The sequence below is a fragment of the Lampetra fluviatilis genome, chromosome 62 (assembly GCF_964198595.1).
Source record: "Lampetra fluviatilis chromosome 62, kcLamFluv1.1, whole genome shotgun sequence".
In the NCBI taxonomy this organism is placed as follows: domain Eukaryota; kingdom Metazoa; phylum Chordata; class Hyperoartia; order Petromyzontiformes; family Petromyzontidae; genus Lampetra; species Lampetra fluviatilis.
This window is the reverse complement of record NC_136336.1, coordinates 6,180,669-6,199,917: the sequence shown is the minus strand read 5'-3', so window position 1 is coordinate 6,199,917 and position 19,249 is coordinate 6,180,669. Positions and strand designations below refer to the sequence as shown.

At 51.7% G+C, this 19,249-nt stretch overlaps 1 protein-coding gene across 1 annotated transcript in view; it reads left to right on the top strand.

The window, feature by feature from the left end:
- Nucleotides 1-817: 817 nt before the first annotated feature.
- The window catches only part of LOC144951419 (ATP-dependent RNA helicase DHX33-like), a 22,863-nt gene continuing 4,431 nt past the window's right edge, over nt 818-19,249 (top strand). Inside the window, 12 exon segments of the mRNA XM_078881664.1 lie at nt 818-1,039; nt 2,003-2,451; nt 3,816-3,979; nt 5,577-5,804; nt 6,314-6,412; nt 8,527-8,598; nt 9,770-9,955; nt 11,064-11,175; nt 12,572-12,731; nt 15,282-15,316; nt 15,319-15,369; nt 17,554-17,681. Of these exon segments, the coding sequence (XP_078737790.1) occupies nt 2,016-2,451; nt 3,816-3,979; nt 5,577-5,804; nt 6,314-6,412; nt 8,527-8,598; nt 9,770-9,955; nt 11,064-11,175; nt 12,572-12,731; nt 15,282-15,316; nt 15,319-15,369; nt 17,554-17,681 (1,671 nt within the window). The 5' untranslated portion in view covers nt 818-1,039; nt 2,003-2,015.

Here is a 19,249-nt window from a genome sequence, read left to right as displayed (position 1 = left end):
GAAAGGATCGATTGGTTTCGACTTTCGGGGTCTTATCAGTAGCACGCTCGCTTGAACCAATACTGCGGATAGACTGCAGATGTTTGTCTGGAAATGATCGATTGGTTTCGACTTTCGGGGTGTCATCAGCAGCACGCTCGCTTGAATCAATACTGCGGATAGACTGCAGATGTTTGTCTGGAAATGATCGATTGGTTTCGACTTTTAGAGTCTCATCAGCACGCTCGCTTGAACAAATACTACGGATAGACTGCAGATGTTTATCTGTAAAGGATTAATTGGTTTGCATAATCATTAGAATAATTGTGCAGAATATATCATGAATTGTTCACTATTTTCTCCACGTAGACGATATTTATATGGGAAATATGCTTTTGATAATCGATACACGACATAGATTTTGGATATCCGATTAACCGAGTACAATTAGTCGACCTGATGAATCGGTTCGCTTCCACGACTTGACCAAATGGCGTTATACTCTTTGGTTATTTTGGTAAAATCACGTAGGTGAAAAAAAATAAGAATAACAAAAAATAACTAAATTAGTTAAATTAACGAAATGAGTTATTTTTATGTTTTTATCTATTTTTTATTTTCTATTTTTATTCTTATTTTTTATTTTATTTTTTCACCTACGTGACTTTACCGAAAGAACCAAAGAGTATATGGATCCTTGCAGTCACGAAAACTTCCAATCTAAAATGTCGTTCTATTTTTGTTGTTACAAAAAAGTAGTTTTAATTAAAAAAGAAACGCGTTTTTAAAAGAAAACTTTCAAACGGACTGCCGCGGCCACCGTAGCGCGGCCTAGCATTGCATTTTAAACCGCGCTCGCTGCGTTTCGCCACGCTGTTGAAGATTTTTATACCAACACGAGATCCTTCCTAGAGTTTATTATCATTATTCTTAAAGTTTTACAGAGCAAACACCCCCGCCACACTCTGTTTTTCAACTCTGACTGCGTAAAGATTCGAAGGCTGTTTTAAGTTTTCACCGCGTGTGTCTTGAGGCGAGCGTTCGCAAGCCTTCAACGCGGGTACGCAAAGTGCGATTATTCCACTACACTTAATTTATAATTGACTTAAATACTTGCAATGTTGTACAGTATATAGATATACATTTTTAGTTGTGCACGCGTGCTGTTGTTGCTTCGCTGGATAACGGTTGAGACTTTCATCCATCCAGCAGTGGATGGACCATGGCTGATGATGATTGACGCTTTATTTAATCGAGTACGTAAATTATAGTTTTTATATTTTAAAAAAGCGGTTTTCAAATCGTAATATTGCAAAGCGTCGACCAATGTTATTCTCTCCACAATTACACATTTACATGTGTTTAGGTATCCGATTTAAATAGAGTAAAAGCTGATAACAGTGATGACTACAATCGCATTACATATTAAATTAACTCAGATAGAAGCTAAATATAATTGCTTTAAATGTGTTTAAAGTGCCTTTGTTTGAGCGGTTTGCTATATATGTACGTTGAACTTATTTCGCACAGTACCTAGCCAACCGTACTAATCGGAGGTGCAGGGGGAAGGACAACAAACTATGGGTCTCTGTGTGAGTCTATGGGTTTCTGTGTGAGTCTGTGGGTCTCTGTGTGAGTCTATGGGTCTCTGTGTGAGTCTATGGGTCTCTGTGAGTCTATGGGTCTCCGTGTGAGTCTATGGGTCGCTGTCTGAGTCTATGGGTCGCTGTCTGAGTCTATGGGTCTCCGTATGAGTCTATGGGTCTCTGTGTGAGTCTATGGGTCTCCGTATGAGTCTATGGGTCTCTGTGAGTCTATGGGTCTCCGTATGAGTCTATGGGTCTCCGTTTGAGTCTATGGGTCGCTGTCTGAGTCTATGGGTCGCTGTCTGAGTCTATGGGTCTTACAGAGCTTCATAGCTCATCGGTTTTCTCCAGTATGAATACATATTCTGATTCTGTGTTACACATGCATCGTTTAAACCGGCCCACACTCTGTCTTCCCCCCCCCCCCACCGTGGCAGCCCCTGTCTCGCGATGAACCCCAACAAGAAACGCCAGCGGCACAGAAGCCACCAGGATTACGGGAAGATTCGCCGAACTGACCTCTTGATGACCAGCCCCAAGAAAGGGCTTAGCCCTGGCGGGCAAGGCGGTGGCGGCGGGGGTCGTGGTGGAGGTGGCGGTGGTGGCGGCGGCGGTGGTCGTGGTGGAGGTGGCGGTGGTGCCGGTTGTGGTGGTCGTGGCGGTGGTGGCGGCGGCGGTGGCAGCGGCGGTGGTCGTGGTGGAGGCAGCGGCGGCGTTCACCAGGGCGGAGGTTGGACACCGAAGCCGGGCGCCGGCGGCTCGGCACAGGCCGCGGCCGGTATCGCCAACTCGGGCCTCGAGGTTCAGCGCCGGGGCCTGCCCATCTACGCGGTGCGCGCCGAGCTCACCCGCCGGCTACAGGAGCTGCACACTGCCATAGTCATCGGTAACGGACATCTGTGGGGGAAAAAAAGAGCTTTGCGGTTTATCGGATTCCTCCAGTATAAATCAATAGTTTTGAAGCTTTCGTGACTGCAAGGATTCATATTCTTAGGTTTTTTCTGGTAAAGTCACATAGGTAAAAAATTCTAATTAATAAAAGTAAAATAAAATAAAAATCACGACCTTTCGGAGGCAACACAAGCTTCCGTCTTCAGGTGGAACCGTCACAGCACGATAGCTGTATCAAGTGATACAGCTATCACAACACTTGATACAGCTATCGTGCTGTGACGGTTCCACCTGAAGACGGAAGCTTATGTTGCCTCCGAAACGTCGTGATTTTTATTTTATTTTACTTTTATCAATTTCAATTTTTTACCTACGTGACTTTACCGAAAAAAACCTAAGAATATAAATCAATACTCTGGTTGATTCTGCTAATTGTCGTTTTGCACCGCGAGACGGCTGTCAACGTTGTGGGTAACTTCTAGATCAGGGGTCGTCAGCTTGCAAAATTTTTCGATTTAAAGCTTCTTTCGTGACTGCAGGGATTCATCTTCTTGGTTCTTTCGGTAAAGTCACGTAGAAGAGAAATAATACAATAATTAAAATAAAACATAATGAAATACAAATCTCACTATATTTGTTTTATTTTTATCATTTTATTATTTCCCTGCTACGTGACTTAACCGAAAGAACCAAGAAGATGAACTTGCACAATAACAAGAAGAGCCGTTTTTGTTCGAATTGGGTAAGAAAAAAACTCAATATTCCAAGAGACGCAATGCAAAGTGGTGACTGCGAGACTGTTCACCTACATAACGGTCACGAAGCAGCCCTTACAGAGCCGCATGCAGCGACGGAGCTGCAGGTTACCAACCCCTGTTCCGGATAGAAAACTAATTTCTTTAGTATTGCTTTCTGTGTTTAGTCTGTTGTCCTTCCCCCTGCACCTCCGATGGGCACGGTTGGCTACATACGGTGCGATATAAGTTTTACAGACATACATAGACTCACACGGAGACACATAGACTCGCACAGAGACCCATAGACTCACACGGAGACACATAGACTCACACAGAGACCCATAGACTCACACGGAGACACATAGATTTGCACAGAGACCCATAGACTCACATGGAGGCCCATAGACTCACACAGAGACCCATAGACTCGCACAGAGACCCATAGACTCGCAAGGAAACATTTGAAGGTAAATTAGAACGGTGAGGAGGGGAACGTGGGCTTCCGGAACGGACGACACGCGAGAGACGGCCGGCGATCGTCAACGGTGGAAATCGCCGCTTACGCGTTGCGAGTATGACGCTCGGATGATGAACGTCACACTCCCCCCGTGATGGTGCGCAGGCGAGACGGGCTGCGGGAAGAGCACCCAGGTGCCGCGCTTTCTCCTGGACGCCGGCGTGGGCAGCGAGAAAGCGCACGTCGTGGTGACTCAGCCTCGTCGCGTCGCGGCCATCGCGCTGGCGGAACGTGTCTCGCGAGAGGCGGGTAGTCCCCTCGGCACGCTGGTGAGAAGACACGCTTCTTATGATTACACTGGTCAACACACTTTTTCTGGCATAAGGTATTCCAACGGTTTTAAGGTGATTTTTGGGGTGCCGATTGCAAATCTGGCATCACAGCAGGTTTTTGAGATATCGAATATTGCATTTTCAAGAAAAACTGCGGAAGAAAAATATTAAATCAATGTGGATATCTACATAAAATTATGTTATAAACACACTATCGTAAAAATACAGCACCGTATTTTAACACTAAAGCAATCACTGACTCGCAACAACTTGCAATCATAAGTGACAGAGTTAATTTCGGGTAAAATCATTGAAAATGGGGTATGCTGATAGCATAAAAATGAGATGTGATACAGCAAATCTGAGATCAGATTTGGAATCAGCACCCTGAAATTAGTCTAAAACAGCTGCAAAAGTCCAGGCCAGAAAATAATGTTTTTTTGTTGTTGACCAGTGTTATTCTTTTTTCGATTTAAAGCTTTCGTGACTGCAGGGATTCATATTCTTGGTTCTTTCGGTAAAGTCATCACGTAGAAGGGAAATAATAAAATAATATAAAACAATTAAAATTCTCACGACGTTTCAACTGCAACACAAGCAATCGTCATCAGGTGTGAAATTATAACAGCCAGGCCACTCCTGAAAGAGAGCCACACAGCTCGGTGTGACGACCCTTACCTGGTGAAATAATAAACACTTAATAGGTGAAGTCACGTAGAAGGGAAGTAATAAAATAATAAAAATTAAACATAATAAAATTATTCTCACGACGTTTCGGCCACAACGCAAGCAGCCGTCCTCAGGTGAAAACTCTGTCGTCTCGACGGACCTGGTTTTCACCTGAGGACGGCTGCTTGCGTTGTGGCCGAAACGTCGTGAGAATAATTTTATTATTTTTATTATTTTATTACTTCCCTTCTACGTGACTTTACCGAAAGAACCAAGAAGATGAATCCCTGCAGTCACGAAAGCTTTAAATCGAAACTTAATAGGTGGTTACGCGGCGGGAACGCGGTGAGTTTTACGATGCCGACTGACGGTACGACGAATATTTCTGCACTCGCTCCCTCTCTCAAGCTTTTGCACCTTGCCACCCACCGTGCCACTCATGGACATGCTAATTTCTCTAACCCCTCCCTCTCTCTCCGCCCCCGCCCCCTATTTAAGGCCTCGACACAGAGGCGTGGTTTCTCTGTGTGCCTATGTTTGTTCTCTCTCTATGTATCTCTGTGATATCTATCTGCTTATGTGTCTATCTATATGTCTCTGGTTCTGTGTTTTATCTCTCTCTCTCAAATGTACCATTCTCAGGAAGAACGTAATCAACCAGGTAGGGTGTTTGACTGTTATGTTATCCGACTCTCTGTTGTATTACATTACATTTCTAAGTATACTAGATTTGTGTTTCTATTTCATTTATACCTGATGATGACGATTGCTTGTGTTGCAATCGAAACTTCGTATGCTCGTATTTAATTCATTATGTTATCTCTATACGTGACTTTACCGAAAAAAACCAAAGAGTGAGTTCTACGATGCCGACTGACTTTACGACGAATATTTCCGCACTCGCTCGGTCGCCCGCCACCCGCAGGTTGGCTACACGGTCCGCTTCGAGGACGTGCGCTCAGCGCGCACGCGCGTGCGCTTCGTGACGGACGGCATGCTGCTCCGCGAGGCGCTGGGCGACCCGCTGCTCTTGGCAGCGAGCGCCGTCGTGCTGGACGAGGCGCACGAGCGCTCGCTGCACACCGACACGCTGTTCGGCGTCGTCAAGAGCGCTCAGCGCCGGCGGTGGGAACAGAAGCTCCGTCCGCTCAAGGTGGGGCTGGGGGGCTTGTGGCTGCGATTAGATTGCGGTGACGAGATGTTAACTACGTCGCCTGGTATGCAGCAGGAAACGAGAGGATTTCTCCACTAATCTGGCTGTCGCCTGATGAAGCTCGTTGTAATTACTGGCGAAACGTCGTACACTCGCATTGTGAATGTCGTGGGTTTGCTCTCCAACACACCGGTGTGCTGTACTAGTAACGAATTCATCTTCTTGGTTCTTTCGGTAAAGTCACGCAGCAGGAAACAGGAGGATTTCTCCACAAATCCAAGATGTCTCAGAGGAGCTCTGCACAGCTCCCTTCTAACGGCGGAGGCCCCTCCGGCAGCGGTGGCATGAGCTGCCAATTGTAGAGCTGCCTCCCCTACCTATAGACGCACAAGTTCAACATAAGCGACGCGCGTGTTTCCATTGGAGCAGACGAAGAGGGGTAAACGTGGGAGTTGGAACCTGTTGGAACCTGAATGTGTCTCCCCTAATTTGTTGCTCGTGCCCGGCAGGTGATCGTGATGTCCGCCACGATGGACGTGGACAGATTCGTGAGCTATTTTAACGGAGCTCCTGTGCTATACGTCGAAGGGCGACAGCATCCCATCCAGGTATGCGCCTCGCTCTCTCGCTCTCTCGCTCCCTCGCTCTCTCTCGCTCCGATTTGCACTGGACGTACCATACAGGACCCACCCACATTGTGACCTCTGCTTAAAATCCAATCTCGCGTCACTTTGCCCGTTGCAGCGAGCAACGCTTTGGAACAACTTTGTTTGCCGCCCTTGACATGGTAAATCTTGATAATTGTTTTTTTTACCCTTTTATCTGGCAACAAAACTGACACCTTTTTTTTACAAGGAGTCATGTTTGCATTGACCACAATACCTGCAGTCGGAATGCAAACAAAAAAAACATAACTCTGATAATGTAAAAAAAGGTGTCAGTTTTGTTGCCAGATAAAAGGGTAAAAAATCAATTATCATATTTTGCTACTGGCAAATGAGGTTCCAATGATGGTAAATCTTCCTTCAAAAAAGATCGCGTAGCAGACGATTAGTGCTGTAACACAGTCACACGTGCAAATGCTCTTTGTGACTTTGATCGTTACCTGTGTTATCGATGGTTCAATGTTAATGTGCCATTTTATTGAGGGATTACTACTGTGCTGTGTTACCTTGGTGTGTAGTCTGGGATTGTTTTGTTGATTTTCTTGCTGCCTTGCCCATTAAATTAGACATCGGACGTGTTTAATTTGTAACGTTATTTGTACTTTTCCGTTTAAAGCTTTCGTGACTGCAGGGATTCGTATTCTTGAATCTCCTTTGGCGCTCTGCTCCTTCCACCCAGCTTAAAAATTCGCTGCCAAGCTTAGCGGTGTTCATTAGGACGCTGTCTTTCCACCTGAGGACGGCTGCTTGCGTTGTGGCCGAAACGTCATGAGAATTTTATTATGTTTTATTTTTATTACTTTATTATTTCCCTTCTACGTGACTTTACTGAAAGATCCAAGAATATAAAATAAGTTGATATTTAGTGCTGGTTGCTGTTGCAACTAGCTGGCCTTGAGCTCCCCACTGGACATCTGTGAAATAGAGCTTCATAGCTCATCGGATTCCTCCTGCAGTCTAAAAAAATGAACCCGTAAAAACAAAGTTTTTCACTATAAATCCTTTATATGCGTGGCGGCTAGAGTCCTCTCGTCCTCTGGCTTGAGATGGCTGCCACCTATGGGTCAGATGATTGCCTGCCACCATTAAGCAATTGGTAATTAAATATTTAACAAAAAATTCCTAAAAAGTGTAAAGTTATGGAAATTATTTTTCACGAAAATAAATTGTCACGCACAACGAGTCTGTGTGCAAAATGTCAGCTCGATTGGATCACGGGAAGTGGGTTAAAAAACGACCGAAAGATTTGCACGGTCGTAAGCGCGCAAGCAAGCAAGCAAGTGAACTTAATATAAAGGATTTAAAAAAGATTCTGATCCTACTCCCAGTTGCATGAGCACCGGCGGTCAGTCACCTCCACATCACTCTTCTTTTGCTACTACTGCTACCACTATGGCTACTGACTCCTTGAACCTCACTCATTGTTGATTCGCACTCGCTCGGTGGTGAGCTCACTAAGCTACGAACCCGGCGACCCGAGTTCGATTCCCGCTCGGGGGGCCAATGTCGGTGGCGAATATCTGAACAGGTCCCGGGCCTCCCCTAGGTCGACTCGGCCTAAAATGAGTAGCTGATGCGGTGTGCAAACATGAGCACTGGGGAGATTAAGCCGGCCAGGCCTCGTGCGCTGTGCCTTCACGGGTGAGCTCATTAACATAATTTTCCCCTCCACCCTGTGTGGGCTACATGGAGGAGGGGGGATGTTTATCTGTGTGTCGTGTGTTTGTGTGTGTACGTGCATGCCGTATGGGGAGCGGTAGTGTAGCGGTTAGCGCGCTGCGCTATGAACCTGGCCACCCGGGTTCGATTCCCGCTCACGGCCAACACCAGTGACGATTATCTGAACCGGTTCTGGGCCTCCCCTAGGTCGACTCAGCCTGAAATGAGTACGTGGTGCGGTGTGTAAACATCGCCACTGGGGAGACAAAGGCGGTCGGGCGTGGTGCTGGCCACCCACCCCCTCGTGTGCCGTGCCGGCCTTCATAGGTGCTCGCTAACAGCACTTGCCCCTACAGTCTGTTAAGGCTACACGGGGGATCTTTGTCTTTGCCGTGCAGATCTTCTACACGCGCGAGCCTCACCCCGATTTCCTTCACGCCACACTCGTCTCGATCTTCCAGACGCATCAAGTGAGTGCCACGCGATTTGTGCAGAGGCCGTTATTTACATCGGTGAGCGACGCACGAATGCAGGCCTTGGAAATGAAGGGACTCGGTCGGATTGGTACCGCACGTGCCCTGGACTGAAGAGGAAACGGGTGAATGGGTTCTGGAGAAAGCTGGTGCTGAAAGAAAACTGTTGCAGGTGATTAAATCAAGAAAGCTTAGCCTATTGTGGTAATGTCATGAGAAAAAATTGAACTTTTTTTGGAAAAGCCGATTTACACAAGGCCTGGCATTTGCCATGCAAGTTCTATTTAACACTGGACAATATTAATGTCATTTTGTTACATTTGTAATGTGAGGATATATCCGGCTCAATGACGTATCACAACTCGTCATGATGATTGGCTCTGCCGGTCCTGGTTTACAGCCAATGAGGGGAAGCCTAGGGGGCGTGGCCCTGACGTAATGGAAAGGTGACAGCTGTAAGTAGAGGATTGGTTCTGCTGGCTTTGGCCACAGCCAATGGGGAGATGAGTCAGGGGCGTGGTCCCGGGAGCTTACGAGGGAGCCTGGAATATTCCATGGAGGCTAACCAGGACTGGTGGAAACGTACCATGTGACCCGGGTATTAAATAGGGGTGGAGACGAACGACACGTGGTCAGAACGGGAACGAACGGAGGAAGGGGGCCACGCGGGAGCGGGGCTCCGGGTTGCCACGTGGTCCAGGCTGCCATGTGGTCCAGGCTGCCACGTGGTCCAGGCTGCCACGTGGTCCAGGCTGCCACGTGGCAGTGCGTCTCTCTATCTGTCCCTCTCACGCTGCTTGTCCGCAGCGTGAGGGAAAGCTGTAATACAAGTTGAATGAAAGACGGATTCCAGAAGTCGCCTCAACGACCTTTATTACACATTCGAAACGCTTACCCGCGCGATGCGTATATTAATGTCATTGACGGTCCCACCTGATGACGGACACTTGTGTTGCCTCCGAAACGTCGTGATTTATTAATTTATTTTATTCCCATTATTTTATTAACTTTAAATTTTATTTAATTTTTTACCTACGTGACTTTACCGACAAAACCTAAGAGTATGAATCCTTGCAGTCACGAAAGCTTCCAATCTAGAATTAATGTAATTTTTGTTACATTCGAAACGCTTACCCGTGCGATGCCCCCGATGTTCCGTCGCCGACAGGAGCAGGAGGCCGACCACCACATCCTGGCCTTCCTCACGGGCCAGGAGGAGATCGAGGCGATGGCCCGCGCCTGCAGGGACCTGTCACGACAGCTACCGCCCAGCGTCCCGCGCATGTGCGTCGTGCCGCTGTACGCCGCGCTGCCGCACGCGCAGCAGCAGCGGGTCTTCGCCCGCGCCCCGCCAGTACGTGCGATTAGAGTCTCTACCCCGCGCGAATCTCCCCATGTGAATTTTTCCTTAATCGGTGGACAGGTGGGGGAGGTAGGGAGCCTGGGGGGGGTTCGTTCCATGTTTTCATTCCTTTGGTATCACACCGTCTCTGGTTTCATCTCTTCTCTTCTTCTTGGTTCTTTCGGTAAAGTCACGTAGAAGGGAAATAATAAAATAATAGAAATAAAACACAATTAAATCATTCTCACGACGTTTCGGCCACAACGCAAGCAGCCGTCCTCGGGTGAAGAACAGGTCTGTCGGAAAGACAGCGTCTGAATGACGGTTGTGGCCTAAACGATTTGGCGCTACCGCACCGGGCTGGCACGGGCTGGCACGGGCTGGTACGGGCTGGCACGGGCTGGTACGGGCTGGCACGGGCTGGCACGGGCTGGTACGGGCTGGCACGGGCTGGCACGGGCTCACAGCAGCACGCTTGCCGACCTCTACCGATTTACGTCGTGAACAATAATATCATTTAAAGAATTGCAGTTGTTGAGCCAAGCTCCTTGGACGTTTTAAGGAAACGTTAGATAATAATTTTGTTACGCCTCGAAACTCTCTTGAAGAGAGAGCACAAATGCTCGAAGAACCACAGACTAGCTATCAGGAAAGACAGCCAGGCGGTGATCCTGCGCCAAATTCCCCCTCCAAGCTCTGCGGTCCTCTATACATTAAGGTGTTATGATACAATTAACGAGTCTATAAACGTGGGAAGAAACTTGAAGTCCACGCGTGCGAGGGGGAAACACTCTATCCCGTACAGACGGAAACAGACGAGGTCCACGTTTTTGCCGCAGCGCCGCCACCTGGCGACCCAGAACGTGGCAACTTCCACCTCCTCCTCGACATCCACTCTTTTCCCGTCCCACCAACCCTCGCAGACACCTCCACGGCGCTTTGCTACAGGCCACGTTTCGCATAGCCGCCCCCGCCGCCGCCCGGCTATAAACGATCGTCATTGACCCCAACGCTCGGGGTCGTTGACAGCGGCCTTGCCGTGAATCGTCGTTGACCCCAACGCTCGGGGTCGTTGACAGCGGCCTTGCCGTGAACCGTGCGCGTGTGTTGCCATCACAAGGGAACGAGGAAAGTGATTTTGGCGACTAACATTGCGGAGACGTCCATCACCATCCCGGGCGTTCGAACGGTCATCGACTGCGGACTCGTTAAAGCCAAGATGTTCAGCCCCGGTCAGTGAATTTTTTTTCTTTCTGGGAGGGTTTTGGCGTGGCGGTTGACGGTGCTGCACTACCGATCCTCCGGTTTATTTTTTTTTTTCTCCCCCTCCACGTTTAGAATCGACGTTGCGCGTTTAAGGGTACAGTAGAACCTCTGCTCACGAACGCTTCTGACTACGACCAAATCGGGTTCCGACCAAAAAAGTCACAACATTTTTGAATTTGGTCACGAACACAAACTCGGGTGCCAATCAAACACGGCCGATTTCCCCTTCCGCGCCATTTTTTTGTAAGCGCCAAATTTCCTGTTCTTGTTGGTTCTTTCGGTAAAGTCACGTAGAATGGAAATAATAAAATAATACAAATAAACCAATAAAACAATTCTCACGACGTTTCGGCCACAACGCAAGCAGCCGTCCTCGGGTGAAGAACAGGTCTGTCGAGAAGACAGAGTCTGAATTAAATTTCCTGTTGTTTGTTTACAAAGAACAGCGACCCACGTGTGACCGCTTGCTCAGTCCGTCTCGCTTAGTTATCGGTCTCGGTCAGACGTGCGCTCATTCGCTGTGAACTCTGTGCAGTATTTTGTGTATTTTTGCATTAATTTTGCAATTAGCCATGGCCTCTAATCAAGTGAAGAGTGGTAATGTTGGTGAGAAGGTTTTAAAGAAAATTGAAATCGAAGTGAAGAAGGAAATTATTGAAAAAGTTTGAGCGTGGTGTGCGTGTTACCGATCTTGCTGCAGTGTTATTTAATGTTTTTACATTTAGTTTACTATTACACTGTGAATTACACTAGTACAGCACACCGGTTGCGTGTTGGCGAGTAAACCCACTACAACATTTACAATTATAGTGTAGTGTATAGTGTAGTGTATAGTGTAGAATACTAGTTCAGCACACCGGTTGTGTGTTGGAGAGTAAACCCACTACGACATTTACAATTATAGTGCAGTGTATAGTGTAGTGTATAGTGTAGTGTATAATGTATATTAGTACAGCACACCGGTTGCGTGTTGGCGAGTAAACCCACTACAATATTTACAATTATAGTGTAGTGTATAGTGTAGTGTATCGTGTAGTGTATAGTGTAGTGTATAATGTAGTGTATAGTGTAGTATACTAGTACAGCACACCGGTTGCATGTTGGAGAATAAACCCACTACAACATTTACAATTATAGTGTAGTGTATAGTGTAGTGTATAGTGTAGTATACTAGTTCAGCACACCGGTTGCATGTTGGCGAGTAAACCCACTACAACATTGACAATTCGAGTCCCGTCACGTTTCGCCGGTAACTACAACAATAACGACCAGCAGCATCGTCAGGCGACAGAGTTGTGGAGGAATCCTTCTCCTCCTGTTTGGGGTCTTGATCGCGCGATCCGATCTGCTTCCTCGTTCCAGGCACGGGGATGGAGGTGCTCGCTCTGCAGAAGGCGAGCCAGGCGCAGGCCTGGCAGCGGGCCGGGAGGTCCGGGAGAGAAGGCCCGGGATGCTGCCTCAGGCTTTACACGGAGACGCACTTCCAGAGCCTGGCAGAGAACACCACGCCCGAGCTGCAGAGGTGTGTGCACGTGCGGTGTGTGCGTGCGGTGTGTGCGTGCGGTGTGTGCGTGCGGTGTGTGCGTGCGGTGTGTGCGTGCGGTGTGTGCGTGCGGTGTGTGCGTGCGGTGTGTGCGTGCGGTGTGTGCGTGCGGTGTGTGCGTGCGGTGTGTGCGTGCGGTGTGTGCGTGCGGTGTGTGCGTGCGGTGTGCGGTGTGTACGTGCGGTGTTTGCGTACGGTGTGTACGTGCGGTGTGCGGTGTGTACGTGCGGTGTGTGGTGTGTACGTGCGGTGTGTGGTGTGTACGTGCGGTGTGTGGTGTGTACGTGCGGTGTGTACGTGCGGTGTGCGGTGTGTATGTGCGGTGTGTGGTGTGTACGTGCGGTGTGTACGTGCGGTGTGCGGTGTGTATGTGCGGTGTGTGGTGTGTACGTGCGGTGTGTGGTGTGTACGTGCGGTGTGTGGTGTGTACGTGCGGTGTGTGGTGTGTACGTGCGGTGTGTACGTGCGGTGTGCGGTGTGTATGTGCGGTGTGTGGTGTGTACGTGCGGTGTGCGGTGTGTATGTGCGGTGTGTGGTGTGTACGTGCGGTGTGTGGTGTGTGCGTGCGGTGTGTACGTGCGGTGTGTACGTGCGGTGTGCGGTGTGTATGTGCGGTGTGTGGTGTGTACGTGCGGTGTGTGGTGTGTGCGTGCGGTGTGTACGTGCGGTGTGTACGTGCGGTGTGCGGTGTGTATGTGCGGTGTGTGGTGTGTGCGTGCGGTGTGTGCGTGCGGTGTGCGGTGTGTATGTGCGGTGTGTGGTGTGTACGTGCGGTGTGTACGTGCGGTGTGCGGTGTGTACGTGCGGTGTGTGGTGTGTACGTGCGGTGTGTGGTGTGTGCGTGCGGTGTGTGCGTGCGGTGTGCGGTGTGTATGTGCGGTGTTTGCGTGTGGTGTGTACGTGCGGTGTGTACGTGCGGTGTGCGGTGTGTACGTGCGGTGTGTACGTGCGGTGTGTGCGTGCGGTGTGTACGTGCGGTGTGTACGTGCGGTGTGTACGTGCGGTGTGTACGTGCGGTGTGTACGTGCGGTGTGTGCGTGCGGTGTGTACGTGCGGTGTGTGGTGTGTACGTGCGGTGTTTGCGTGCGGTGTGTACGTGCGGTGTGTGGTGTGTACGTGCGGTGTGTGCGTGCGGTGTGTACGTGCGGTGTGTACGTGCGGTGTGCGGTGTGTACGTGCGGTGTGTACGTGCGGTGTGTGCGTGCGGTGTGTACGTGCGGTGTGTGGTGTGTACGTGCGGTGTGTGCGTGCGGTGTGTACGTGCGGTGTGTGGTGTGTACGTGCGGTGTGTGCGTGCGGTGTGTACGTGCGGTGTGTGGTGTGTACGTGCGGTGTGTGCGTGCGGTGTGTACGTGCGGTGTGTGCGTGCGGTGTGTACGTGCGGTGTGTGGTGTGTACGTGCGGTGTGTGCGTGCGGTGTGTACGTGCGGTGTGTGCGTGCGGTGTGTACGTGCGGTGTGTGGTGTGTACGTGCGGTGTGTGCGTGCGGTGTGTACGTGCGGTGTGTGGTGTGTACGTGCGGTGTGTGCGTGCGGTGTGTACGTGCGGTGTGTGGTGTGTACGTGCGGTGTGTGCGTGCGGTGTGTACGTGCGGTGTGTGGTGTGTACGTGCGGTGTGTACGTGCGGTGTGTGGTGTGTACGTGCGGTGTTTGCGTGCGGTGTGTACGTGCGGTGTGTGGTGTGTACGTGCGGTGTGTACGTGCGGTGTGTGGTGTGTACGTGCGGTGTGTGGTGTGTGCGTGCGGTGTGTACGTGCGGTGTGTGGTGTTTGCGTGCGGTGTGTACGTGCGGTGTGTACGTGCGGTGTGTGGTGTGTACGTGCGGTGTGTGGTGTGTGCGTGCGGTGTGTACGTGCGGTGTGTGGTGTGTGCGTGCGGTGTGTACGTGCGGTGTGTGGTGTGTACGTGCGGTGTTTGCGTGCGGTGTGTACGTGCGGTGTGTGGTGTGTACGTGCGGTGTGTGCGTGCGGTGTGTACGTGCGGTGTGTGGTGTGTACGTGCGGTGTGTGCGTGCGGTGTGTACGTGCGGTGTGTGGTGTGTACGTGCGGTGTTTGCGTGCGGTGTGTACGTGCGGTGTGTGGTGTGTACGTGCGGTGTGTGCGTGCGGTGTGTACGTGCGGTGTGTGGTGTGTACGTGCGGTGTGTACGTGCGGTGTGTGCGTGCGGTCTGCACGTGCGGTGTGCGTGTGCGGTGTGCGTGTGTGGTGTGCACGTGCGGTGTGTACGTGCGACGTGCGGTGTGTACGTGCGACGTGCGGTGTGTACGTGCGGCGGCGTAGCAGTCAACGCGCTGCGCTACGAACTCGGCGGCCCGAGTTCGATTCCCGCTCACGGCCAACACCAGTGACGATTATCAGAACCGGTCCTGCCTGCACCTCTACATCAGCATGTAAACATCGCCACCAGGCGTGGTGCTGGCCACCCACCCCCCTCGTGTGCCGTGCCGGCCTTCACAGGTGCTACTCGCTGTCAGCACTTGCCCCAGCAGTCTGTTACAGGCTACACGGGGGATCTTTGTCTTTGTGTAGGTGCAACCTGACCAGTGTGTTGCTGCACCTTTTGGCGTTGGAATTTCGGACGTCGCCTCCTTTGACTTCATGGACAAGCCAAGTCCAGGTAAATTGTGGCCCACACTTGCGTTGTCTCCTTGTGTCTCCACTACCATAACCCCTCATACAGTGAGGGAAAAAAGTATTTGATCCCCTGCTGGTTTTGTACGTTTGCCCACTGACAAAGAAATGATCAGTCTATAATTTTCATGGTAGGTTTATTTAAACAGTGAGAGACAGAATAACGACAAAATCCAGAAAAACGCATGTCAAAAATGTTATAAATTGATTTTCATTTTAATGAGGGAAATAAGTATTTGACCCCTCTGCAAAACATGACTTAGTAAAAACGTACAAAATCAGCAGGGGATAAAATACTTTTTTTCCCTCACTGTACCCAATTGTTTATTTTTTATTATTTCCATGCAGTATTAATATAGCGGTCCCATTTTTGTTATAAAGATTGCGTTCTCTTTGGTTCTTTCGGTAAAGTCACGTAGGTGCGCGTGTGGTGTGTGCGTGCGGTGTGTACGTGCGGTGTGTGCGTGCGGTGTGCGGTGTGTGCGTGCGGTGTGTGCGTGCGGTGTGTACGTGCGGTGTGTGCGTGCGGTGTGCGGTGTGTACGTGCGGTGTGTGCGTGCGGTGTGCGGTGTGTGCGTGCGGTGTGTGCGTGCGGTGTGTACGTGCGGTGTGTGCGTGCGGTGTGCGGTGTGTGCGTGCGGTGTGTGCGTGCGGTGTGTACGTGCGGTGTGTGCGTGCGGTGTGCGGTGTGTGCGTGCGGTGTGTGCGTGCGGTGTGTACGTGCGGTGTGTGCGTGCGGTGTGCGGTGTGTGCGTGCGGTGTGTGCGTGCGGTGTGTACGTGCGGTGTGTGCGTGCGGTGTGCGGTGTGTGCGTGCGGTGTGTACGTGCGGTGTTTGCGTACGGTGTGTACGTGCGGTGTGCGGTGTGTACGTGCGGTGTGTGTATAGCGGTCCCATTTTTGTTATAAAGATTGCGTTCTCTTTGGTTCTTTCGGTAAAGTCACGTAGGTATAAAATAAATTAAATCACGACGTTTCGATTGCAACACAAGCCACCACCATCAGGTGGGAAAACCACAGCAAGAAAACATTTTTTCGCTGAAGTGGGAGATTGGTTCCACGAAATCGGGCGTTAAGCGATTTGGTCGTTAAGCTAGTATAGGAAATCCACGTTAAAAGGCTAAATTCGTTGCGGTAGCATGATATTTAAACAACGGATATTAATACTTTAAAAAGATACTAACAACATTATGAACACGCACTATTAAACTAAACACGGTTAATCAATGCATTCATTCATAGTTACTGTACCTACAACAGCCCGTCGTTAACAGGGGAATGGTCGGTAAGCGAACACATTGGGGTCTATGGAGGCACCACACTATGATACACTACACTACTATACACTACTATACACTACTATACACTACTATACACTACACCACTATACACTACTATACACTACACCACTATACACTATACACTACTCTACTATACACTACTATACACTACACCACTATACACTACACTATACACTACACTACTATACACTACACGACTATACACTACACTATACACTACACTGCTATACACTACACTACTATACACTACACTGCTATACACTACACTATACACTACACTACTATACACTACACTATACACTACACAACTATACACTACTATACACTACACCACTATACACTACACTATACACTACACCACTATACACTACACTACTATACACTACACTATACACTACACGACGATACACTACACTATACACTACACGACTATACACTACACGACTATACACTACACGACTATACACTACACGACTATACACTACACTAAACACTACACCACTATACACTACACTACTATACACTACACTATACACTACACGACTATACACTACACTATACACTACACTATACACTACACTATACACTACACGACTATACACCACGTCATCAGGTGTTCTTCCGATTCCGTTTCCGACGACGTACGTGTGCGTGCCCACGTCATCAGTCTCTACCACAGTCTGCCTCGGCAGGCAGGCCAACGCTTGCCCACCTGATGACGGGCGCTTGTGTTGCGCCCGAAACGTCGTGATCTATTTTATTATATACCCCACGTGACTTTACCGAAAGAACCAAACAGTACCCAAACCAGATGTCTCGGAACGGCGAAGGGTTTAGCGCCACGTCCCCCCCGCACGCCTTGTCCTGCAGAGGCGGTGCAGAGTGGCCTGTCACAGCTGCAGCTGCTGGGAGCTGTGGAGAGGTCGGAGGGACAGGCCACGCTGACACGACTCGGCCGCCAGATGGCCTCTTTCCCTCTCGACGCTCCTCTGGCCAAGGTACCGTGTTGCAATCGAAACGTCGTGAAAATTGTATTATGTTTTTATTTTTTATTATTTTATTATTTCCCTTCTACGTGACTTTACCGAAAGAACCCAGAATAAAAAGTGTTTAGTTGAGTAACCCCACCCCCCGCCACCCCCCCTCTCCTCCGCCCCCTCTCCTCCCCCCACTCTCCCCCCCCCTCTCCTCCGCCCCCCTCTCCTCCCTCCCCTCTCCCCCCTTCTCCTCCCCCCCCCTCTCCTCCCCCCCCCTCTCCTCCCCCCCTCTCCTCCCCCCCTCTCCTCCTCCCCCCCTCTCCTCCGCCCCCCTCTCCTCCCCCCCCTCTCCTCCCCCCCCCTCTTCCCCCCCCCCTCTCCTCCCCCCCCTCTCCTCTTCCCCCTCTCCTCCCCCCCCTCTCCTCCCCCCCCTCTCCCCCCCCCCTCTCCTCCCCCCCCTCTCCTCCCCCCCCTCTCCTTCCCCCCCTCTTTCCCCCCCCTCTCCTCCCCCCCTCTCCTCCTCCCCTCTCCTCCCCCCCTCTCCTCCCCCCCTCTCCTCCCCCGCCCTCTCCTCCCCCCCCCTCTCCCCCCCCCCTCTCCTCCCCCCTTCTCCTCCCCCCTCTCCTCCTCCCCCCCCCCTCTTCCCCCCTCTCCTCCCCCCCCCCTCTTCCCCCCCCTCTCCTCCGCCCCCCCTCTCCTCCCCCCCTCTCCTCCTCCCCCCCCTCTCCTCCCCCCCCTCTTCCCCCCCCTCTTCCCCCCCCTCTTCCCCCCCCCTCTCCTCCCCCCCCTCTCCTCCCCCCATCTCCTCCCCCTCTCTCCTCCTCCCCCCCCTCTCCTCCTCCCCCCCTCTTCTCCGCCCCCCCCTCTCCTCCTCCCCCCCCTCTCCTCCGCCCCCCCTCTCCTCCCCCCCTCTCCTCCCCCCCCCTCTCCTCCCCCCCCCTCTCCTCCGCCCCCCCCCTCTCCTCCTCCCCTCTCCCCCCCCCCTCTCCTCCCCCCCCTCTCCTCCCCCCCCTCTCCTCCCCCCCTCTCCTCCCCCCCCCTCTCCTCCCCCCCCTCTCCTCCTCCCCCCCTCTTCTCCGCCCCCCCCCTCTCTCCTCTCCCCCCCTCTCCCTCCCCCCCCCCTCTCCTCCCCCCCCTCTCCTCCGCCCCCCCCTCTCCTCCTCCCCTCTCCTCCCCCCCCCCCTCTCCCTCCCCCCCCTCTCCCCCCCCCCCTCTCCTCCCCCCCCTCTCTCCTCCCCCCCTCTCCTCCTCCCCCCTCCTCTGCCCCCCCCTCTTCCTCCTCCCCCCCCTCCTCCGCCCCCCTCTCCTCCCCCCTCTCCTCCCCCCCCCCTTTCCTCCCCCCCCCTCTCCTCCCCCCCCTCTCCTCCGCCCCCCCCTCTCCTCCTCCCCTCTCCTCCCCCCCCCCTCTCCCCCCCCCCTCTCCTCCTCCCCCCCCTCTCCCCCCCCCCCTCTCCCCCCCCTCTCCTCCCCCCCCCCCCTCTCCCCCTCCCCCCCCCCCCTCTTCCCCCCCCTCTCCTCCGCCCCCCCTCTCTCTCCCCCCCCTCTCCTCTCCCCCCCTCTTCCCCGCCTCTCCCTCCCCCCCCCCTCTC